This window comes from Bombyx mori, chromosome 26 (assembly GCF_030269925.1).
Source record: "Bombyx mori chromosome 26, ASM3026992v2".
Taxonomy (NCBI): domain Eukaryota; kingdom Metazoa; phylum Arthropoda; class Insecta; order Lepidoptera; family Bombycidae; genus Bombyx; species Bombyx mori.
This window is the reverse complement of record NC_085132.1, coordinates 927,872-954,060: the sequence shown is the minus strand read 5'-3', so window position 1 is coordinate 954,060 and position 26,189 is coordinate 927,872. Positions and strand designations below refer to the sequence as shown.

The window sequence follows — 26,189 nt, the reverse complement described above, 5'->3', positions numbered from 1 at the left end:
GCGGACCCACAAGACGCGGGCTTCCACCACTAATTACACAAATTAGTATTTTTGCGAGTTTGATTATTGAGTGGATTTGAATACATGCCTTCAACCTTTGAATATTTTCAGTGAAGAGAAGAACTTTTGATTTAAAGTACAAAGCTATAGTTTTCGTTCAATTTTGACGGCATTTTATGGAAGAGTAGGAATACTATGGTTTTTTTCCTCTACCTATTCGCTGATAGCTTAGGGGGCTATTTCAGATACGCCCGGATGGAAAGAAGAGATGGACGTCAATTTTATAAGATGACACTGTTGTCTAACAAAAAACACTGTGTAATCTATGTATATACTTATCTGTCAGCTGTCGTAGGTAGGTAGGTGTAGGTAGGTTAAATTGTGTTTTAGCGGGAAGTAAAAAGTAGTGAGAGGAATTGTTATTTTGTAAACATTACATATTGCGCGTTGAAAAAATTGGCGAATCCTTTATAAGAATAGGTACGACGTAAATATTATTTAGTACAGTTAAAAGAATTCGATTAACATTGATATAATTTTGATTCAAATATGTAAAACTGTCAATGAAATTATGAACATCAGTAACTCCGTACCGTCAAATAATAATGACTCCCCCAAACCCAAAACTCCAGGTGGTATAAGCAAATCATTACTTACGCCCTGCAGAAGAGTTGGTCTATCCCGTAATTGGAAGAAAGGTGGAGTTTCTCCTTTCATATCACCTCTATCTAGCAACAAAAAAATTGAAGACAGAAAAGGAGCATCAGATACACCTGAAGATAATTCTAAAAATATTCATTGTAATAGTTCTATAGATACAAGCAGCAAAACCGACACAAGTGTTACAAAGCCTCTTAGAAAACGCTCTAGAACTTTACTAACAGCTTTAAATGAGAATAATGATCAAAGCGCCACTTCAGCAGCTCCCTGCTTAGAAAATGAGCAGCAAGTAGAAAATATAATATCCACCCCAAAAGAAAAGAGAGAAAATGAGAAACAACAAGAGACTAATCAAAATGATGTTTCTACACCAGTATCACATTTATCCAAGGGTAAAAGAAAGTCATTCAAATACAAAACCAACCAAGAAGATCAGCAACAGGATGAAAATGAAACATTAGGATCACCTAATGAATTAAAATTTAGTAGAACTAAAAGTATGAATGAAACTAAGGGAAAAATAAAAAATAAAACTGGTAATGACAATATAGAATCTAAATGTAAAATGCAGGTATCCAATGAGAACTGTACTGAAAACCAAACAAAGAAGATATCCAGTCATTTGGACAGTACACCACAATTTGAGTTTAATACTTGTAGTGGACATCCCATAACAAATGGTAGCTGTAACATAAACACTAGTGATATAAAAGAAAAAAAGAAAATTTCAAGTCCAAATGATTTATCCAAAGAATGTATAGTAGTTTTACAGAACAACTTATTCAAAGGCTTACTTAAGAATGAGACTATTGCGCAAACTACAAAAATATCTAAAAATGACAAAAAAACATCTCAAACTTTATTTGATTCTGATGACGAACCATTAATAAACTTGAATAAAGAAAAGCATTTACTTGATAATTATGATGATGCAGACTTTATTGAAAGGAAGCCTAAACTGCCAAAACTCTGTGAAGAAATTAAAGATACACAAAATACAAGCTCTGGATCTCAAAAAACTAAAAACAAGACTCCGAATATTACGTCAAAAATAAATTCACAAATTAAGGATCTATCTGATGATGATGAAGACTTTGATTTGGGTAGTAAGAAAACAATCATCATACGTAAAACATATGATAAAGTTATGAAACCATCAAAGGCCAAATCAACAGGCTCAATAACCCAGAAGGATATTGATGACCTTAAGTTGCGGATAGAGTCTAAAAAGAAACAACTTTTGGCTAAATCAATGACAGAAGATACAAAAGAATTACGAGATTTAATTAAAAGATGGCAGAAAGGATGTCAAGATGCATTATTAGAGTTAATGAATTTAATAAAAATGAAATGTCCTGACAAAAGTAATATGGATTACACAGAGATACTCAAAGCTTTGAAGATACCAGTGAATTTAGTAGGTTATGATGCAGAGAATGACTGCTTTGTGACACCTGATGATGAAAGTATTATAATGGCTTCCATTAATAATTACTAAAGAATAATTGTCTTTCATATTAAAGTATGACTTCTTATTACTATGGTGGTGATAGTGGTAATATGTGATCACTACCGTTGCTGATTAGAGTTTTTCAACTAATATCATACTGCCATTGACCTTCTAATTTCTTTAAAACTGAAGTCCAGCACTGAGCTGCAGCCAATCTAAATGACCAGTATGGGATTTTACTTTTTTTATAGAACCACATTTAAATGAATTGAAGTAATTCTAGATTTCTAGTATAATTCTCAAATAAATTTTGCTTTTTAATTTTGTTCTGAGCTTTGTTAAATCTTAGAAGCAATACCAATTGATTACTGGGCAATAATAAAGAAAAAAACAAGTATTTATTTTAACATTTTATTACTCTAACTAACTAAATATCATTAACTTAAAAAAATTAAAATCTATGAGAACGCACTGGGTTTTCAGGGTCAAACAATTTTGGATCTTTCAAAAATATTTTATGTTTGTAAGTGTACGGCATATAGGCTAAATCCTGAGCCTTGGTTATTTCCTGCTCCACTTGCATCTGTTTTCTTTTACATAGACCAGTTATATGCCTCGGGTAGATTCTGCCCGTGTACGGAGATTGAAATTGCGATAATAATCTGTAATTCTTGTAATCGGGATCTATATTAAGTTTACAGAGTATACATTGTTTCAGTTCTTTTTTGAATGGATTTTCCATTTCAACTGGGGCATCTGGGTCTGGTTTGAGGTTGGTGGATTGTGTCCTGATTGTGGAGAGTACTGCCTGATGAGTGCTTACTGAGGAATGGTATAAAAATGTATTAGATTATAATGTACCCATTTACTTTAGAATGTAATGTTTCCTTTTAAACATCTTAATTTGGAATTTTTAGCTGTATGTATATTGTAAATGTTTTTACTACTGCTGCTCTAAGCGCTTGCATTCTAGTTTGAGCTTTACCCGTTGTCAAAGATCTACATTAAGCTTAAAATTACAGTTTAATGAACCCATCGTATATAATATGAATGAGGTTTGGGTAAGTTCAGAACATTTTACTTACACATTTGCCGGGCAAAAAATGATTTAAACAATGCCATTTTCATGTAGGTATTTATTGACAGAAATATGCAGACATGTAAACAAATTTATTGCGAACAGAAAGATGGGGTACATAACCCTAAAATGAGTTTGACATATGACATTGACAGGCAGTAGTACCTAGTAATTTCATTTTACCAACTGGAAAGGCAAGAGTATCATACCAGGCTGCCTAATCACTTGTATATTCTGTTTTATGAAAAATGATATATATCGAAATGAAATGAAGCTGATTAGTTTGAGACTAATTAATTGGGATGAAATATAGTCTCATTAAAATTATGGTTATTTACAGAGATTTTTCAGTAAATTTCTGGAAGATCCCGATTAGCTACTAGCTTTTTCAGTGCCTTTGCTCTAATTTTCCACACGCAGCTCCTACAATTCGTTCATAGCCATCGATTACCGGACCTTCTAACCAATTTTAGTTTCTTCTCTGATTTTTGCAAATCTATCTTAGTTGCACTTAGGATGGATTCAATGGACTTTTTGAAATATTACCAAAAAGTAACGTCCGACCATTCTGTTACGTTGTCATAATCTTGTGCGAGCTTACAGGTACTTAACGCTAAATAATTCGCAACATTACTTACTTTAAACTAAAAAAAAAAACTCGCAGCATTATTTACGGATTTACACAATGTATCGTAAATGACAGGGGGCACGGTAAATTCTTGCCTTGCCACTTCTACCCCTGCAATTTTTACCGTTTCTTTGCCTAATACTCTTCGTTTCAAAACGCCACTCCTAACAGTTTTGTAAGTGTTTGGCGATTCCTCTTCTTCTTCTCCATCGCTCCCCCATTGCTGAGGATCGTGACTCAGTTTCGGCTGTCGACTGTCAGTCTCCATCGGTTCCGGTCAGTTGGCGATAATAGCCTATAAATTCTATGCTTCTTTTGGATATGACGATGGCACCCATTCTATTCATTTATTCAATTCTTCTACCAACTAAGTTTATTAGATAGGTTTAAAGTAAAATTTGAAAAAACTAGCAAATACGATTCGAGTTTAAGTATTTAAATCCCGTCATGACTTACGGGAGTGTGGCGTTCGCTCACGCGACCCGCACACCCATAGACACCCTCCAATCCCTACAATCTCGTTTTTGCAGATAAGCCGTCGGAGCTCCGTGGTTCGTGAGGAACGTCAACTTACACGACGACCCGGACCTCGAGTCGATCCGAAAACACATGAAGTCAGCGTCGGAACGTTACTTCGATAAGCCTATGCGTCATGACAATCGCCTTATCGTTGCCACCGCTGACTACTCCCCGAATCCTGATCACGCAGGAGCTAGTCACTGTCGACGCCCTACGAGGGCGGCACTGAAAATTTCGGGAATTAACGAAGTGACACAACATTACTATTTAAAAATGTATTTATTGCTTTTCAAAGTATTCTCCGCGAAATTTGACACATTTTTCCATACGATGGAACCAATCATTGAAGCAACCATTCCATTCGGAAGTTGGGGTCTCCAAAATGGCCGTTTTGTAGGCGTCCACAGCTTCTTCAGGTGATGAAAATCTCTGTCCACGCAATTTATTCTTTATTTTAGGGAAAGTATAGAAATCATTAGGGCTTAGGTCGGGACTGTACGGCGGATGGTCTAATAATTCTATATTTTCTTGCTCTAAAAACTCTTTTGTTCTGTGCGCGGTGTGAGAACTCGCATTGTCGTGATGGAGGATGATGCGGCGGTTGCAGTTCTCTTTACGGAGTTCAGAAACGACCTGTGGCAAACAAATGCTAGCATACCATTCTGCATTAACCGTTCTTTGTCCCTCAAGAGGAATAGTCGTTACATGGCCGGTTTTGGAGACAAACGTGGCCACCATTTTTTTTGCAACACTCCGTGAACGAACAATTTTTGTTGGCTTTAACTCATTTTCGAACACCCAAACTCGTGACTGGTTTTTTGTTTCGGGTTCGTACGCGTATATCCAGGATTCGTCACCTGATACAATGTTGTATACAGCAATTGAGGATCCTGCGTGGAATCTTTCGAGAGTTCTGACGCACCAAGTAACGCGAGCCGCTTTTTGCTCTTCACAGAGCGAATGCGGTATCCATCGGGAAAACAACTTTTTTACACCTAATTGTTCATGCAAGATTATTTGTATTTGACTCATGCCAATGTCTAAAGTTGCCTGAATTTCGCGGTATGTCACATGTCGATCTTTCTCAATCAGCTTACGCACAGGATCAACGTTTTCTTGGGTGACTGCAGTTTTTGGACGACCTTGACGGGGATCATCACTGAGCTTGACACGTCCACGTTGAAACTCAGCAAACCAGCGATAAATTGTGGTTTTGGTGGGGCTTCATCACCAAATGCAGAAATCATCCGGTCAACACACTGTTATTGTGTTAAACCACTTCGAAAGTCATAATAAATCATCGCTCTTGAATTTTCTCGAGTCAATTCCATTTTCTCAACGACTACACAAGTTTGACCAAACCTCGTGACAAGACCGAGAATCTTTTTTTTAAATAAATAAATGGCATTCGATTTTTAAAACCAAGGAGTTTTCAATTAAAAAGATTTTAATATGACAGGAACAGTGAAAATATTCCATTCCCGATACTTTTAGTGCAGCCTAGTAGACACGTCATTTACGCGCTCGGGCAGTTGTTAGCAAATCCCACCCCTTCTGGCTGAGCCTTTGCTCGCCCACATGTGCTGGTGAAACTGGAAAGGCCTCCGGGACACCAGTATACATTCAATCATAAAAAAAATTATTTAAATTTTAATACAGGAAAAAAAATTCCAAATCAAAAGTATCTGATGTTTAAAATCCGTAAAAAAGAAAAAATGTCGTTAAAGCGATTCAGGCATGGAATCTAAGTTCTATGATAGCTATCGCTACATCCTTTTACCTTCATGAATAAAAAAAGACATTACATTAAAAATAAAAAGTGTTTTTTTGTTCTCCAGATTTTTTGTACAATCATAGATAATATTATGTATACACTTAAAATTGTGTAATTGTTGTTTTTGCAAGTCAGAGCCAACTAATTGCCTGCCATTGAAGACTCGTTTCAAATCTACTTATGCATGTAACTGTATCCAAGCCCATTGAGCCTGAATCAACGACATTAGCAAGTTACTGTAAACATCAGTATGTACTCAATCATCGATTCTCCGGGCATTTTCTGTATAAAAATTTCTTTCTATAGTTTAATAATTTCAGATTTTGTTTAGATCGAATAAAATATAGGTAGCTAAGTACCTTCGTCGACGATATGTGATATGTTATTACTGTTGTCCTATCCACTCTATGACAAAAAACGAGCACAATTTAATGTCTTTGTTGAGTTACACAATGCAAAGCTAGTAATAAAAATAGAAAAAGAATATACTTATATTATGTGTGAATTAATTTGACAAGTGCACAATAAAACATACCATTTGCGTAGTTGTGTTAAAAATACAACTTCTCCAAATGATTATTATTAAACGGGTATGTTTACCTACTTGCTTAATGCGAAAAACGGCCAAGACAACGATTGCAAAATAACTGCTTAATGTGCGATCGGCTGTTATTATTCAGCCGTTTTGAAACAACATTGGCGCAATGCGGAAACGCGTTATTCTACGCACTATTTTAAATGTCCGGGTATTCATTTCAAGTTTCTCTGATGGATGTGTAAACATAGTAAACACGAAAACGTCTTAAGTTAATACAACACTACCGGCGTAGCCACTGTCCGCGTTGAACGTGGCGAACCTACTCACCCGTTATTAAATTATACAGTTTAATAATATGGGTTTTAATTTCTAAATGTGACGTGATTGATATTTCACATTGTTTGTGCAAGTGTTGTGTTCTGTGACTTTATAAAAGTTAAAAAAAAAAAAAAAACGGATAATTTTTGATAAATAAAATAATTGGTAAGTTTTTTTTTTTAACGTAATATAACGAAGGAATTTATAAAAAAAAAATTAAAATTTGTGTTATAATTTCTTTTTCCTGATCCAACATGTACGCGGCAAGTATTTTGAAATGTAAACTTTCTTCGTGAGAAAAAGTAAAAGTTTCTTGCAATGACGAAAATGTCATCAGTTTAACTTTGGTGTTAACGTACGCTAGCAAGAAATCAAGGTTGGTAGGAGAAAGTGACCCAACTGAGCGCGCACTAGCTGTGCTGTGTCCGATGATTCTATTAAGTTATTCGTAACGTCTCTGATTCCGGTTAAGGTACTTTGATTTTAAACACGTACACCGAACGTTCATTATTAAACAGACCGTGTTAACATTTCTTTGTTTTTTTTTTAAAAATCAGTTACGAAGATACAGGGAACATAAAACATCTATAATTAACATCAAAAATGCTATTTTTTATTAACGGTATATAATTTAAGCATACGGTCAAAAATAATTATTTTAAATATGTATTCATAAAGTAATAAAATTAGTAATATAATAATAAGTACTAATTTATACATACAATGATACCTTATTTTGTTCTCACTGTCTGTATTTTTATACTACAAAAAAATAGACAATGAGAACAATGGGCGGTATTGTTGTTGAAAGCGACTTCTTCCAGGCAACTGATTACAGAAAATATATTTACTTATAACAAATTTATTGAACAGCACAATAATAGAATAATAAAAATTAATTCTAGGGTAATCAATGAAGGAATATTAAACGTAAGAACTCGTCGAACTTGTTTTCAGAACGAACATTAAGGATGTACTTACTTATCTTGTGGAATGTTTCGAAACTTTTTTTTTTATAGTCAAAGGGTCCCGTCGCAGAGTTACCACAAGTCTTGTTTGTTTTTAATAACATTCTGTCTCTTCTATATCGTTCCCTCACTGCTGAGGATCGCGACTACATGTAACGTTCTTCCACAGTGTTCGATCATGGGTGGCATGGACCGTATGGTACAGACTACCACCAAGTGCTTCCCTTACTAGATCTGTCTGCTTAGTGCGAGTTATTTAACGTTCTCGATAGCGTAAAAGTTAACTCATATTTGTATGGAATGGGATCGTTTGCCTACGCTTGCCGTTAGGGGCGCTATTCCAGTTGCATACAAAATTAAAAGAGTTAAAAAACTCGCACTAAGCACACTGACCACAACACCGGCTGGTGTTCTGTCCACGACGCGCTTGCCCTCTATGCGACCCGCAATAACATTAAACCATTCGAATTACGAGAGTCTCGGAGTCACAATACTGTACTTATATAAACACCTACCTGCCTAATGATCTAATTGTAAGTGAGCAGAAAGAGCAGTTGTTATCAAAATATGATCGAGTCGCTCTCGCGTGCCGATCAGCTGTGTGCTTAGTGTGAGTTCTTTAACATTCTCGATAACGTAAAAGTAACTCTGTATGCAGTTGAAATAGCGCCCCTAGCGGCAAACGTAGGCGAACGTTCCAACTCCATACAAATCTGAGTTAACTTTTACGCTATCGAGAACGTTAAGAAACTCGCACTAAGCACACCGTTCTCTGTGACCACGAAAACAGTAATGAATACGAAACGTCTTAAATACTAAAATGTAAATAATAAATGCGACGTTAAATCGAGAATACGAAGGAAATATTTACTTAAAACGTTCCGTTGTTACTTAATACATATTAGTTATATAATAATATAACTACGGACGCTTTTTTTTTGTTGTTCGGTCGAAACTATGAATTCTAAAGACGAAAACGGTACATCCTATAAAACTATTAAACTCAGTCCGCAGTGGAGTAAAAAGGTTTTAAATTAAAAATGTTGCCGTGTTACTAAAATGTATTTTAATATTAATACAAGATATTTGACAGATGCTTGAATCTCGTTAACAACAATTTGAAATAAGTTTGCTTAAACAGCAAGTTCTGAACAACAACATTCTGTATGTCGCCGCGTCGCCGTCGGCTTGCGGAGTAATTTAACCCGCTCAATGAAAGATCTTCTCTCTGTCGATATTTCCAACATTTCTTGTTGCATAAAATCTAAACTACAATAAAAAACGGAATGATTTTCACTTTTGACGCTTGACATTTTTTTTCGAAACAGACATCCACTTTACAAATGTATCTTATGATGTTCCATAGCAATAACTATTAAGCCAACTCTAAATAAAGTAATAAAAATACAGGAAAAAAATAATTTAAAAGCCAAATCCAATTATCTCAAATTAAAAGTTGATTCATAAGCCAATCTCGAAAAAAAATGAAAACAAAAAATAGAAACAATAAACAATTAAATTAAATGTAAGAATTGCCACAATGAAAACAGCAATTAAAAGACCTACAGAATAATAAAATAGTTGTAATATTATGTTGTACTAAGTTTCAAGATACATTTTTATGATCTTACTAAGACTATACTATACTACTACTTTGTATATACTATTATTACTATAATAAAATTGCAGATTATACACGGAGCATAGATAATTAAATAATTTGCTTCTTTTTTTTGTGAGGGAGGGAGTATAGAACTTATAAAAGTCGTCGTGGCCTAAAGGATAAGACGTCCGGTGCATTCGTATGAAGCGATGCACCGGTGTTCGAATCCCGCAGGCGGGTACCAATTTTTCTAATGAAATACGTACTCAACGATTGATTTCCACGGTGAAGGAATAACATCGTGTAATAAAAATCAAACCCGCAAAATTATAATTTGCGTAATCACTGGTGGTAGGACCTCTTGGGACGCACGGGTAGGTACCACCACTCCGCCTATTTTCGCCGTGAAGCAGTAATGCGTTTCGGTTCGAAGGGTGGGGTAGCCGTTGTAACTATACTGAGACCTTAGAACTTATAACTCGAGGTGGGTGGCGCATTTACGTTGTAGATGTCTATGGGCTCCAGTAACCACTTAACACCAGGTGGGCTGTGAGCTCGTCCATCCATCTAAGCAATAAAATAAAAAAAAAGTCAACTTGAATATTTTCACATGCATCAAGGGTCGATGATAATGTAACGATTTTCATTACTTTGGCCTTTTTTACTGCACAGTCGATGATAGAGCTCACTAAGTGGGCATGAGGTTGAAATTTTTAAACTTCAAATCCGAACGCATTATTACTTCGTGGCAGAAATAGGCAGAGCGGTGGTAAAAAGGCTCAAAAGACTGTGTACCACCAGTAATTACGCAAATTAAATTTTTTGCGAGTTCGATCGTTTCTGCACGATGTTGCTTTCCTTGAGCGCGGAAGTCATTCGTGAACATGTGTTCAATACGTAGTATATTTCGTTACAAAAATTTGTATCTGCAGGCGGGGCTTGAACACCGGCACAGTCGCATTACTCGATACGATTACACCGACCCTGATATCATGATCAGAGTGCTTAGTACGAGTTTTTTAACGTCCTCGATAGCGTAAAAGTTAACTCAAATTTGTATGCAGTTGGAACAGCGCCCCTAGCGGCAAACGTAGGGAAACGTTCCGACTTCATACAAATCTAAGTTAACTTTTACGTTATCGAGAACGTAAAAAACTCGCACTAAGATCACATGCTAAAAATATATCAGTGAATTTTTTTGTCGTTTTACAGGCATTTTTTAAATATGTATTTTAATTATTTACGATACAAGAAAACAGTATACCAAAAACAGGTTGCTTATTATCTTTATTCATGGGCCAATCTCATCAATCATGTTAAATATAATCGGTTCACGGTTCTCCAGTTGATTGAGCAATTACCGATCACTATGATCGAATAATTTCGAATCAAATATACTGCCATTTACCCAGGTTCCTGTAAGCACTAAAGTAATTATGAATAGACCGATGGTGAGAAAATTATGAACGAGTAATATTAGATAAGACGTGACTGATCATTCGGAATAGTACATAGAAATTGAGTCTTGTAACTACTATGTTATAATCACAGCACGTAATAAACTGTGATCTTTAAGACCGATTATTGTCTAGGTGGTGATGGACTGGTGGTAGGACCTCTTGTGAGTCCGCGCAGGTTGGTACCACCACCCCGTCTATTTCTGCCGTGAAGCAGTAATGCGTTCCGCTTTGAAGGGTAGGGCAGCCGTTGTAACTATACTTGAGACCTTAAAACTTATATCTCAAGGTGGGTGGCGTACTTACGTTGTAGATGTCTATTGGCTCCAGTAACTACTTCACACTAGGTAGGCTGTGAGCTTGTCCACCCATCTAAGCAATAAATAAATAAAATGTACTATAAAAAGCGTAGTTTACATAACCATTTAATCTTTGTACCGAACACGGAATCTCAATCATCACAAGAATAAACAAAGAACAATTTGCATAAACATACTTTGGACGATCTCACACAAGTACGTTATGAAATTAATAGATATTGATTTTTTATAATTTAAATAATGAAACTTTTTATTTTTGCCAATGTTAATTAATTCGGTGTGAACATTAAATATATTAGGGTTTTATGCGGCTTTCTACAACCAGAAATAACCGTGCCATTATGCTGTTGGTTCGTAGGCTAATAAAAAAAAATACTTTTACAAAATGGCTGCTATTTGTAACGTCGGTCGTAAGTATTATAAGTGAACTAAGCCAGGCGAGGAAATTAGTTTTCGCAAGAAACCGGCCGTACCCGTTCAATATTAATCATCGAGGAAAACCCAGAATGGTGAAATGTGAAGTTAATTATTATTAACGGCCGTCTGGTGTAGTGGTAAGTGACATGGTCACTACACAAGGGGGTCGCGGGTTCGAATCCCGCCAAGGGAGGATATTTGTATGATAAATATAAATGTCTTTTCCAGGGTTATGGATGTATATTAAATATATGTATGTGTATAATAAAAATCTTACATTTATTTCCGTTATCTGGTACCTGTAACACAAGTTCTTTACGAACTTATCACGGGACCAGTTAACGCGGCGTGAATGTTTAAAAAAAAAAAAAAATCGGCAGATTTCGTAGTGCCTTAATCGATAAATAAAAGACCTAAACTTTTGTATAAGATAAGCTTAAAACAAACAAAAGGAATCCGTCCGACGGGGGACACATCAAAGGAAAAACAAAATAGTTATTCTTATTTAATTCTGAGCATTTTCATATTTACTGGTGGTAGGTCTTGTGAGTCCGCGCGGGTGGGTACCACCACCCTGCCTATTTCTGCCGTGAAGCAGAAATGCGTTTCGGTTGGGTTTTTTTTTTCGGGCCGGTGGCCGAACCTCCTCCGAGGTCCCCGCGCCTAGAGGACGCGCGGGGTATGTGAGACTCAACGATCTGCAGGTGTTGAGAGCAGATCGCGGGACCAAGGATTTTAGGGCCCACCCACTAAACGACTCCCCTGCCCGGATCGGACACCCGACGTCCGATCTCCGTCCGGGGTCAGAGTGGGGGGGTTTCCGCGGTCAACACTACAACCAGACACGCGGCGCCACCCCGAGGACGCCCGACCGACGGGTCGTCGAGGCGATAGTCGACGATCAAAGACGTCGGTCTCCGCGGTACGGCTGCCCTACCAGGCCGCCCGGGCGGTGCCGCTGGTGTTCCGGGATACCCCGCTGGGCCAGAACCAGCCTGCCGGGTCGGAACGCGATACACCGCCGACCGGGTTGCTCTTCCACAGTATGTTCGGCGACGACAGCGACGATGAAAGTGCGGACCGCACCGCAGTCCGCAGCCGCCGACGCGCCGTCCCGTCCTCCTGGTACTAGCGCGCTATGTCTATGGGCTCCATTAACCACGTAACACCAGGTGGGCTGTGAGCTCGTCCACCCATCTAAGCAATAAAAAAAAAGATTAGCGCTATTTTAAAAAAAAGTGTGGTTACGATGCAGTCTTAAATTGTCATTGACAGAAGATCTGGCCGTTTTGTGTCCAAAGTCCCACGAGATAAACGTCTTAAGTTAATAGTTAAAATGTTTCTAAACAAATCACAAACTTGTTAATAAAATGTTGTAAGAATATTTTATTCCGTTACTTTAAAAACTGGTATGTTAAAATTAAAATATATTTTGCGGCCTCCTTGTTGAATAATAAAAAAGGTGTTGAACTTGTGTCGTTTAAGTATTTCCATTGATGGCGTCTGATAAGTGATTGTTTTATTGCTTTAGCGGACCACCTGGTCGGAAACGGTCTCTGTGGTCTATGGACATCGGTTTTTCAGTAATAACAGACCGTGGCTCTTAAGTTTTTAAATATTTTGAGGTCATTTGTGAGTATGGGTTTATAAAAGATATTTGATAGCGGCCGGGAAAACCCGAAGGACGAACTATTCTGCATAGGAGAAATTCAGGTTACAGATAGGGCTGCCTCAATCATTTTTTTACCGAAATACGTTGTTTTTTCATAATAATATGATGATTTATTACTTGCTTTATTGAAAGTTTTCTGATAATAGTCCAGAGGATAGATGCGCATAAATAAGACGTATTTCATTTTAATAACTCGTGTATTCTCATTTTTTGCAATTCAATTGTTTTAGTTGTATTAAGTACAAACAGTTTTTTTTATTGCTTAGATGAGTGGACGAGCTCACAACCTGCTGTTAAGTGGTTACTGGATCCCATAGACATCTACAATGTAAATGCGCCACCCACCTTGAGACATAAGTTCTAAGGTCTCAAGTATAGTTACAACGGCTGCCCCGCCCTTCAGACCGAAACGCATTACTGCTTCACGGCAGAAATAGGCAGGGTTGTGGTACCTACCCGTGCGGACTCACAAGAGGTCCTACCACCAGTAATTACGCAAATTATAATTTTGCGGGTTTGATTTTTATTACATGATGTTATTCCTTCACCGTGGAAGTCAATCGTGAACATTTGTTAAGTACGTATTTCATTAGAAAAATTGGTACCCGCCTGCGGGATTCGAACACCGTTGCATCGCTCGACACGAATGCACCGGACGTCTTATCATTACTTACTTTATTCAAAGTTTTCTGATCATAGTCCAGGGGATAGATGCGCATAAATAAGACGTATTTCATTTTAATAACGTGTGTGTATTATAATTTTATGCTACTCAATTGCTTTAGTTGTATTAAGCACAAACAGTTCCTACATGAATTGAACTCTGACGTTGGAACGTGTGTTGCGCAAGTCCAAGTGTCATGCCATATACTGCAAACATTACGTAAATCATTCACTTGAACTGAACATCGAAGCTTTTAGTGCTTTCATTAGAAGCAGCTGTCCTTTTTTTTGATCAGGGATTACTGGTGGCCCAGAGGCCTTTCCAGTTTCACCAGGACAGGTGGGCGAGCAAATGCCCAGCCTGTAGGGGTGGGATTTGCTAACAGCTGCCCGAGCGTCTCCAAAGGAGACCTAATAACTCAAAAGCAACTAATAGAGCAAGCAAATAATAGACAAAGTAAAAGAAATCGCACAACTTCACTTCTCGCGTTCCCGCCAAAAAGCCAGAACACAGGATATTTTTTTAAAGTGGTTTTATGACCTTGTAACTGAGACCTTTAAGTCATGTATTATTTTAATTCATGTTCTTATTTTTATGAAAAATGATATTATGGAGTGAAATGATATGAAGATGACCAATTTGAGACATTAATCAACTGGGATGAAATTAAATTAAATGAAATGGGATGAAATATAATCTCAGTAAAATGGTGGTCATTTACTGCGATTTTTTCAGTGAACTTTTTGGACGATCCCGAAAAGTTACGTCCAGCGGCTTTGTTTTATGACCGCCGAAAACTACATACCCGATCCTGTGGACTGAATGGTAAACAGTCGACGTCGCCCTAAGCACGTCATTACGGATCCTCCCGATCCACTAACGGTGCTTTTATGTACCTCAAGCCCCAGTCACCGTTGACAATGGTATTAATAAAAACCACCTGTGAATTATTGTTTGTTTACTTATACAGTTTGATAATAAATGAATGATTTAAGACTGTTTGTTACATTCTGCAATTAATTTTGCTGCTACATAAAATAACAAGAGATGTTTGTTTACCTTTATACCTATTAATGTATTCTATTATTGTAACGACGTATCTAAACGGTTGACTGAAATAGTGAAATATTGGCTATATTATTGTCAGTACAGACGGGATGGCATTCTCTTTTACAAATTATTTTGCATTTAGCACGTTTGTTCTTTAGACTAGATCGTAGTGAGGCTAGTTAGAACAACTGTCTAAACTGGAACTCGAGTGATGGGGTGGGCTTTTTTTAATATTTTTTTTTATTGTTTAGATGGTTGGACGAGTTCACAGCCCACCTGGTGTTAAGTGATTACTGGAGCCAATAGACATCCACAACGTAATTGCGCCACCCACCTTGTGACATAAGTTCTAAAGTCTCAAGTATAGTTTCTTATGTACCTACCTATGTTTTTCTAATAAGCTTTCGCGCCATGACCGTCTAGAGCTACTAAAATCCTTTGGATATTTGATTGAAATCTGGTTCGAAGTGTGGTAAGTAATCGTAGGGTACCACAGTGCTACCACTCATCAGGGTAGGGAGAGGCAAACTTGGTGACTTCGCTTGGTAGACCGACTGAAATTTTTCAGAACTTGTATATACGGAAGGTCATCTCGAAAATTTCGTTAATACGATTCAGGCTTTTGTGAAATACATTCTGATAATACCGCTACACATGCAATCATTTCTTTGTAAGGTTTGTTCACTCGTACGTTATGTGGAAGTCGGTTGTAAACGTTTGTTAGGTATTTAATTGAGGCCGTCAGCGCAAAAGTAGCCTAACCCACAATTTTTTATATTCAAGCGTACAATATGTATATTGGAATTTATTTAAAATATAATAAATTTTGATGCAAAACCGGCCTATCCAAAGTTTCACCCATACATAACAGATAGCTTTGTAAACATTATTTTTGCGCGTACTGTTTTTTTACCTACTCAAATTTAAATTCATGAAAATTCAAACATAATTGCCTCCATACTAACTAGGCCACTTTTGCGCTGACTGGCTCAATTAGAATTGTTGGTTCCTCATCGACAATTCGAACCGAAGTATAGACTCATGGTTAAAGAGATCACAGTCCCCGTAGGGAAGCGAGAGCGGGTCGCTAGTGTGTAATAATGTTAAATTTTCATGCAATCTTATATGTTTTTTTTTCTAGTATTATACAATGAACCGCTTATTTTTACCAATGCTACCTGCATGGGCGCCTGTCGATACCTGTAATTGTGTTAGCAGTTAGCGTGAGATCAATGTATTTGTTACCTGTAATGTTCTGTGCTGACATGTTGGTACCCAATAAAACAAAGCATATTAATGTTGTTGGCAAACGTTCAATTTTGTTAGCTCTAGTATGGCTACGACGGAAATACACGTCATTTCGGATCCTCCCGATCCACTAACGGTGTTTTTAGGTACCTCAAGCACCGGTCACCGTTCTCATCGATCCCGTGGCTTGCGAAGAAGGGCTCGACGAGTAAATGAACCCTCAGACACAGCCCACTGAGTTTCTCGCCGGATCTTCTCAGTGGGTCGCGTTTCCGATCCGGTGGTAGATCTTGCGAAGCACGGCTCTTGCTAGGGCCAGTGTTAGCAACGTTGTTAGGTTTGAGCCCCGTGAGCTCATCTACTAGTTAAGGTTACGCTGAAATAGCCTCTCAAAGCTACCAGCTTAGATAGGAAAAAACAAGACGACAATATTAGAGGGAGTTTGGATTGATTGATTGTTATAGTTTAGACGAAGTGTGAAAAATGACATGGGCGATATTATGAGGAAGCTTAACCTAATGTTTTCATTTGGACACGGTCAAGCTGAAAACGGCTAAAGGTGTCACAATTAAAGACAAACCAAAAACTTTATCGATGCTAAGTTTTGTCGAAAAATGTGTCACATCCTTATTCCATTTTCTCAGTATAAGTAACTGTTTTAAACAACTGTTTCAATAATTCATTTCATATTTGATTTATTGCTTTTATAATTTTAGTTGAATATTTACCAGCAGCAAATAATGTTAGCCTCCGCTGGCAAAGCAAATGAGTAAGAGTAGCAAGCTCCTTTACTATTAGCTAAGTAGATGCATTGCTCATACGTTGCTAAACATGAGCGCTACTTTGGGTGGACGAGCTCACAGCCCACCTGATGTTAAGTGGTTACTGGAGCCTATAGAAATAAATCTACAAAGTAAATGCGCCACCTACCTTGAGTTATAAGTTCTAAGGTTTCAAATATAGTTACAACGGCGGCCCCACCCTTCAAACCGAAACGCATTATTGCTTCACGGCAGAAATAGGCGGGGCGGTGGTAGCCACCCGTGCGGACTCACAAGAGGTCCTACCACCAGTAATCAAACTATATTTTATATCACCTATATATAAAAATGAATTGCTATTCGTTAGTCTCGCTAAAACTCGAGAACGGCTGGACCGATTTGGCTGATTTTGATCTTGAATTATTTGTGGAAGTCCAGAGAAGGCTTAAAAGGTAGATAAATATGTAAATGCTTGGAATTAAATGAAAATAGCAATTTTGTTTTCCCTTTGAGGTGTCTCCCGTCGGCCGAATTTCTTTTGTTTGTTTTAAGTTTATTTTATACAAAAGTTTAGGTCTTTTATTTATCGATTGAGGCACTACGAAGTCTGCCGGTCCAGCTAGTCACCTATACAATTTTACATCTTTCACATCATGCCATGAGCAGAGCCAAGCCACTGCCTCTAAGTCGATTTCTAAAAATACCTTGATAAAATAAAGGCGATGACAAACTTCGAGTACACATCACGAAATAATAGACAATATTTACTATTCTAACGCGTTAAACAAAATATAAACCACGTTTTTATAAGTAGAATACAGCACGCGCTCCACAAACAGACTGGTTTGAAGCATTACGTAACGGACAACGTGGACCTCCTTTCACTTGTCTATGATCCTTTTTAATCTGTACCATAGTCTATTGGTTGTGTAATGGCGGACGTTAGGGTCAACATTAGCGGTGTGTACTAACAGAGATAAATGCGTGACAATTCGTGTTATTGTTACTACTAATTTCTCGAGATAGTTTTTTCTAGTTGTACACGTAATTACTTCCTTATAATGAAATTCTAGTAGGTCTGATCCATTGAAACTTATCGTAGTAGTAGTATTCGGGAGTTTGAATGTGTAATTTAATATCGAGAGATGATTTTTGGTATTTTTTTATATTTGGATCGAGCGACATTTTTGCAACTTTACCTGAGAGCCATTTAAAGGTTAAAATTTAGAAAAAATATCATAATAACAAAATTTCTTCAGCTATATTCAGCTAAATTATATTTGCGTAATTACTGGTGGTAAGACGTGTTTTGAATCCGCACGGATAAGTGGTACCACCACCCTGCCTATTTCTGCCGTGAAGCGGTAATGCCTTTCGGTTTGAAGGGCGGGGCAGCCGTTGTAATTACACTCAGACCTTAAGCTCATATCTCAAGGTAGGTAGGCGGCATTGTTGATGTCTATGGGCTGCGGTAACCGCTTAACATCAGATGGGCCGCGAGCTCGTCCACCCATCTAAGCAATAAAGAAATAAGTACAGAAATCCTCATAACATCAATCTTCTGCTGTTTATAAAACAGATCGCCGGATTTGCTCCCATTCGTAACTGCAGACAGAAATCATTTCGGTTAATTAACTATGATGTGAAACGAATACTTTTGCGCAATATCCGATACAAAAAAGTTATGGAAGTTGCTTGTTAAATTATTTACGCAATAACATCGAATTGTTGGGATTTCGGACAGCGTATGCACTCGTTAATTGAATAATTTGCTAAACCAATTTGATGCGTGGCGTTTAGCCATCACAGAACACGAAGATATTTGACAGATGCCTAAATCCCGCTTACTAGATTTTCAAGATAAGCTCGCATATATACAAGTTCTGAACAACAATATTCGGTCCTCCTCCCGATCCACTAATGGTGCTTTTAGGTACCTCAAGCACCGGTCATCGTTCTCTCGAGTAAATCAACCCTCAGACACAGCCCACGGAGTTTCTCGCCGGATCTTCTCAGTGGGTCGCGTTTCCGACCCGGTGGTAGATTCTGCGAAGCACGGCTCTTGCTAGGGTTCGTGTTAGCAAACGTTTTGTGTTAGCAAAGGTTTGAGCCCCGTGAGCTCACCTACTAGTTAAGGCGACGCTGACATAGCCTCTCAAGGCTATCAGCTTAGGTAGGATAAAAAAAAACAACATTTGGACCGTCGGTCTACCGAGCAAATATCACCCGCTCGGTGGAAGATTTTCCCTTCGTCATATATCTCTCCAAAATCTCTAACACCCACTGCATCTCCTGCCAAGTAATTAGGCACGTGATGTGCTCGTACGGGTTGGCACCGATATCCTGTCAATTTACCGCTTTTGCCGCAATTTGAAGAGTCTAACACATCACAGGTACAATTCACAACATCTTTATTTTAAAGTGTTTTAACCGGATTTCGCAAGTCGCAGAAACAAAACTACTTTTACGGTGTTGCCGTAAATAGCATAGTAATCCGTGATCCCGAAAACCGTAAAATATCGGTACCGGTAAATACCGGTAAATTCTGAAATAATAAATAATGACAATAAAAAATGCGAGACTGCTAATGTAAATATAATTATCGTTATTCTCAATAAGGTCGCAAGAGTGGGCGTTCGTCGCAAGCACATACCGTGCTAAATACACAGCTGTACTATTGAACGTGTAAACTCATTTCAAATAATGATGGCAATCGTACGAAGATGATACACCGCGGTCTGTAATGTGGATATTTTCTTTTGAAATAGACCGGAGTCAGCACAGAAGTCAAAAGTCGTCTTCTCGCGTTAAATAATCTCAAAACTTACAAATTTTACAGGAGAGTTTTTTAAAGGTTTAACATATTGTGATCTTTTTAATTTTAATTGCAAAGATGCAACATTTATTTTTTATCTTTTACCAGTACATTATCTGTCTTTTAAGTTAAGTTATAATTAGGTATATATTAATTTTGTTAATAGTAGTCAAAACATAGGTAAACAAAAAATACTAAACTACGCTCTTTTGACAGTATTTATGAGAAAACTACTGGCAATACCAAATGATTCCGCATATTAACTCAATTTCTAATATTTTAGGAAATTGTACACTTTTAATGCGAAAAGACGAAGTGTCGACGAATAACGCCTTGGTCGTCCGCGCGACCGCGGTAGTTGTAATGTATTCGAAACATCTAGAATATAACAATATAATGACAAAAACAATATACGAGTATAAAGATACTAATTTATTTTAGTTTAGTGATTCAATGAGGTTTGATGAATAAAGTGAGGTAGAATGCCCTGTAAATTTAACAGTGGCCCTAGCAAGAGCCGTGCTTCGCAGAATCTACCACCGGATCGGAAACACGACCCACTGAGAAGATCCGGCGAGAAACTCATTGGGCTGTATCTATGGGTTAATTCGCTCGTCGAGCCCTTCGTCGCAAGCGACGGGTTCGACGAGGACGGTGACCGGTGCTTGTGGTACCTAAAAGCACCGTTAATGGATCGGGAGGATCCGTAATGACGTTCTTAGGGCGATGTCGACAACCTTGCCGACTACCATTCAGCGTAATGTCATTGAAATAGCTAAATAAATTGTTGTATGTGTGTGTGTAAGTGTAACTGTTATTATTCTAGCATTAAACATAAGTGTGTAAAAACTTATGCAACATTATCAAGGTTTGAGTCACAACAATTACGAAATTGCAATTATAAGTTTATCCTCTCATTATAATCTCATTGAATGTCTGACAATGGTCAAAGGAATAATACAGCAATTTTATCGTTACAAACAACACAATGTACCTAATGACATTGAAATACATTCTTAGTTAATACTGGATCTTTGATATCATAGTAAAATCTTCTCTATTGGAAGTCCGCATCAATTAAGGCGACAAGGTGTACATGATAAAATCCTTCCACTCTAACACGAAAATAAATACTTGGCAAGCCCCTCTTATACCTAATAGAGTAAGATCCCATGGCCCCCTGACGTCACATATTTTCTGACGAACGAAATGTGGCCGATTGCGTAGTGTTAGTATGCACTAAGAACGCGTGCCTACCTGCTACCTTGCTTAGACGGCCAATTTTCAGGTATCAGGTACTCAAGGTGCATAAAATCATGACCTACTTCACGTATTTTCTGAAAGCTGATTTTTACGTATATTTTAGGCAATATCCTTAAAAATAAGTCGCCAATACTCCCAGACACTTTCCGTCGGCCGAATTGCTTTGCAGACACTTTAAAGGGCTAATCATCCCCTAAATTCTATTTAATACCTCTGTGGGTAAGAGCGCGAGGGCATTATCCACGCGCATGAGACTGAGTGAGACATGTATTAGGATATATTGACTTCTCTGTCTCTCTAACTCTCTCTTATAGTTGACTCATAATATCAATTAATTATTAATATTAAAAGAAAATCAGTTAAAAATTAAATAATAAATAAAACACGATAACGAGATTTTTATTTAAAACTATTTAGACTAATTATGTTACGCATTATAAACACACAATGTATGGGAATAACCGAAATTTTACTGCTTATTTTTTATGTACAAAAATACAATAGTTGAGATGTTTCATTCAGAAAAATTACTCTCCTATTTGTACTTGCTTTGTAGAAGCGTATCTAAGGGTACCTGTATTTTATTTTACATGCCAAGGTAAGAGCATACTAGTGACGAGAGCCATCGGTGCAATAGAAGTAGGTACTAGCTTTCCGCGCTTTCGTGTCCAAAATGGAAATAGCTTCATTCTGGTTTATTGTCTTCAGTTTACTGTGTGTTAATTTCTACTGTAGGTACTATCTATACTAATATATAAATCTACAGTGGTTTTTACGGATGTTCCGTTACTACTACTGAAACATGCATTCGATTGACTTGAAACTCCATGTAGAAAATACGTGTACTTAATGGATAGGCTAATATTTATATGAGCGTTAGACTCCCTACACCAGTTGCGGGGGCGTTAATGATGGGAATCTTTGTGGGGGTGAGAAATAATAATGTTAATTTTAAATGCCCAGCGAAGCGGACGGGTACAGCTAGTGAGTTTATAAGTCTTAATTGTATTGTAAAACAAAAGTCAATCCATTGCGCGACCCACAATACGCACTAACTATTTCTATACTTATTCTATACTAATATTATAAAGAGGAGAGATTTGTTTGTTTGTTTGTATTGAATAGGCTCCGAAACTATTGAACCGATTTTAAAAATTCTTTCACTGTTTGGAAGCTACAATATTCCCGAGCGACATAGGCTGTAATCTTTTTTGAAAAAAAAAATTAGGGATCCTTACTAAAACTCCAATAATGTAACCTAAGGTGTAAAAAAAATACCTAAAATATTCTTTACATCGCGTGCCCTGCAAAAACTATTGATGATAGAATAAAATAATGTACTACGACTTTGTAGAACACATTATTGTTTACAAAAAGTGTCGCGACAGCATATGTCTAACTATTATAGTTATGTCGCAATAAGTGTTCTCTTATTTAAAAGAATAAAACAACGTCAAATATCGTTGAAATTTTTGTTAAAGACCCGAGCAGACCCGGAGCGGGCTGCTAGTCATTAATAACTTCGTATACAGTCAAACCTGGATAAGCGAGAGTTCAAGGGAGCACAATCTCATTCTCGCTTATAGAGGTTTCTCACTAATCTGAGTTTCTCGCTGATGCTCCCTTTAAATTTCGATTCGCGATTTTCCGCATTCAAATGCATTCACTATTTTAAGTTTAAGACTTTAATGACAGTACTTTAATTTTCCGTTTTTACATGATGCAGAACAGAACTTTCCTTCGTAATTGATTAACGATAAACTGAGTAAGTCCGACAAACAGGACGGTACACAGGCACACGTGTCCATTCGAAAATAATGCGATAAAAGAATACGATAAAATAGCAAAGTTATTTAGTTCCACGAAATAGAATATGTTCAATATTCACGAGAAAACAATACAAAAACAATGATAAGAAGTTCCACGAAAGTTAAAAATGAGTCATAAAATAGCAGATGTTAAATTTGTAATTTGTTTTGTCATTTGTTCCTCCTAAATAATATAAATAAATAAATAAAGCTCGGCTGTCGCTTATAGAGGTATAGATAGGTAGCAGTCTCACTTACGGAGGTCCATGAGGAAAAAACGACTCTCTCTTACAGAGGTTTCTGTTTCTCGCTAATAGAGGTTTTGGGAGCTTAAAATGACGGGTCCTTGCTATTATTCTCACTTATAGAGTTTTCTTACTTATCCAGTTCTCACTTACCCAGGTTTGACTGTATTTATAATTTTTACGTTTCACGTTACGCCTTCATCGCGAGATGTGGTTTTTCCTGGTGGTAGGCCGTATAGTGTGTCCGCATACATACCAGCATTCTGCCTATTATTTTTTTTTCGTACCTCTAGCAAACAACAAAACCAGAGATTCATATTTACATTTTTTGTTTTAATTTTAATTATAGTTGATACTCCTGTCCCATAAGGGGCTTAAAAACTAGGTCACGCATTCATTCGGAGCCTCTTTATCATACCAGTTCTCGCATTTATTCCTCTCGTACTTTCATTCATTCCATTCATACTTTGCATTCCTAGCTACGGCTAATAAAAGGAGGGAAGGGGGAGTAGGGCTGTTGGGACTCGCATCGACTTCGCATCGGCTACGGAGCGCAACAGACAGCGTGTGGTCTCGACAACGGAACGGAGCGGAATCCCGCATTCTGCCTATTTCAGCTGCAAAGTAGACCTTCCTTCCAATCTCAATGGTGGTTCCACCTAAAGTGGTTAGCATTTTGTTACGTCTACACACTCCAGTAACCATTTAACACCGGTTGGAAAATGATATCGTTCACGCAACGACAATGATTCGCTCACAATTCCGCACAGCTGATTAATAATTCTATTGACGTGTGTACGTATCAAGTTTCGTATGTGATTGCTAAATTATTCATCGTACGTGTAAGTCATTGTTTGAGCAAGGTTGTGTTGTGGAATCTGGCTGGATTTTAAACGTTAAATGACATTACAAATGCCGCCACCTACCTTGAGATATGAGTTCTAAGGTCTCCGTTTTTATAGTACAACGGTTGCCCCACCCTGCATTACTGCTTTACGGCAGAAGTAGGCAGGACGGTGGTACCTACCCGTGCCGGCTCACAAAACGTTCTACCACCAGTAAAGTTGTATTTGTTAATTGAAAAACAGATACATTATTGTCTCGTAAATATTTCCGATGTAAATAACAAGGCACTAAAACCTAGCTTGGACCTATGAACAAATGATTTTTATTTTTTTTTGTTGCTTAGTAGGGTGGACGAGCTCACAGCCCACCTGGTGTTAAGTGGTTACTGGAGCCCATAGACATCTACAACGTAAATGCGCCACCCACCTTGAGATATAAGTTCTAAGGTCTCAGTATAGTTACAACGGCTGCCCCACGGGCTATGCTTGGAGTTTCTTTGAAGGATCGAATCCGGAACGAGGTGATCCAACAGAGAACCAAAGCTATCGACATAGCTCAGCGGATTAGTAAGCTGAAGTGGCAATGGATTAGCCATATTAGCCAGACAACCGATAATCGTTGGAGCAAACGTTTTCTTGAGTGGTGACCGCGAATTGAGAAACCTAGTCCAGGTCGTTCTCAAGCTCGGAGGAGTGACGATCTATGTTGGGGTAGTTAGCAAAAGCTGAATGAGAGAAACCGAGGATCGTGCTTAGTGGCGTGCAACTGGTGCGTTTAACTGGTGGTAGGACCCCTTGTGAGTCCACACGGGTAGGTATCACCACCCTGCCTATTTCTACCGTGAAGCAGTTATACGTTTCGGTTTGAAAGGTGGGGCAGCCGTTGTAACTATACTGAGACCTTAGAACTTATGTCTCAAGGTGGGTGGCGCATTATTCCTAGGTAGCTAGTACATGTGTTCGATCACTTGCACGGCGGAATGGCGTCGGTAACTAAAAATTGATTCCGTAAAAATTGTTTCTTACTTGTTGTATGAGATTTCATGCGTGTAGATGTGATGGTTGCTATAATTTAATTTGGGTGTCTATAGTCTTAGAGAAACTATCAATACCGGTTGGCCTACAGCTCATCAACCCGAGAATGGCTATAAAATAAAACAAAGAATCTCACGTTGAATTGCCACAATAAGCAACATAAACACGTGCAACAGATTTCCTTGTAAGAAGTCACGCAAATTGCGAAAATACTTATTATGCAGATGTCGGCCATCATTTTATTAGCTTCAATGGTTCTCAAACTGTCTTGTCACCTCCGTTCATAAAAGTGGGGGCCATTTGTCATTTTGTATGTTACGTTTAAATGGCTTACGATAAGTTCGAGAATTGAATGCGTGGTAAGAGAGAGGATGTACTGGTGGTAGGACCTCTTGTGAGTCCGTACGGGTAGGTACCACCACCACGCCTATTTTTGCCGTGAGGCAGTAATGCGTTTCGCTGTGAAGGGTGGGACAGCCGCTGTAACTATACTAAGACCTTAGAACTTATATCTCAAAGTGGGTAGCGTATTAACGTTGTAGATGTCCATGGGCTCCAGTAACGAGGTGGGCTGTGAGCTCGTCCACCCATCTAAGCAACAAAAAAAAATTGTGTGGTGGCATCCGACCTTGGACGCGTTGGTCCATCTAAGCAATAAAAAAATTAACGTTTCAAGCTTGAGTCCAAGTTAGGATTCTCTAGCTCGCTAATGGTACCGGAAACATTTAATACGCGAAATAAACAATATGAACAACGAGCCCGGAATATTAAGGGCCTTTTTCCATCATAACGAGGTGACCTGCCTTGGATGTTAATAGTTTCCGTACCAGGTTACTAGTACAGTAGACAGGTGGGCGAGCAAAGGCTCAGCCAGGCGGGGTGGGATTTGCTGACAGCTGCCCGAGCGCCTCCGAAGGAGACCTAACAACTCAAGAGCAGCTACTTCGCGAATGAATCTACTACCGGATCGGAATCGCGACCCGCTGAGAAGATCCGGCGAGAAACTCAGCGGGCTAATGCATGGGATAGGTTGCACGTAGAAATATTTGACGA

At 38.0% G+C, this 26,189-nt stretch overlaps 2 protein-coding genes across 3 annotated transcripts; one reads left to right on the top strand and one right to left on the bottom strand.

Moving 5' to 3' along the window:
* The first annotated feature begins 336 nt into the window (after positions 1 to 336).
* LOC101746023 (myb-like protein X) lies at positions 337 to 2,511 on the top strand. Of its 2 annotated transcripts, XM_012696259.4 has the most exons (2): positions 337 to 480; positions 633 to 2,511. In XM_012696259.4, exon 2 carries the CDS (start codon positions 1,160 to 1,162, stop codon positions 2,156 to 2,158), a length of 999 nt encoding a protein of 332 aa, XP_012551713.1. In that variant the 5' UTR covers positions 337 to 480; positions 633 to 1,159; the 3' UTR covers positions 2,159 to 2,511. The 2 variants fall into 2 exon arrangements, with proteins under 2 accessions (XP_012551713.1, XP_004933011.1); XM_004932954.4 differs by lacking the exon at positions 337 to 480 and having other exon boundaries at positions 572 to 2,511.
* Positions 2,508 to 3,299, bottom strand: mRpS18C (mitochondrial 28S ribosomal protein S18c). Its single transcript, NM_001099820.1, is given in 2 exon segments — positions 2,508 to 2,932; positions 3,196 to 3,299. Coding segments are annotated over 2 exon segments (414 nt in total). The 5' UTR covers positions 3,239 to 3,299; the 3' UTR covers positions 2,508 to 2,561.
* Between the last annotated feature and the right edge of the window lie 22,890 nt (positions 3,300 to 26,189).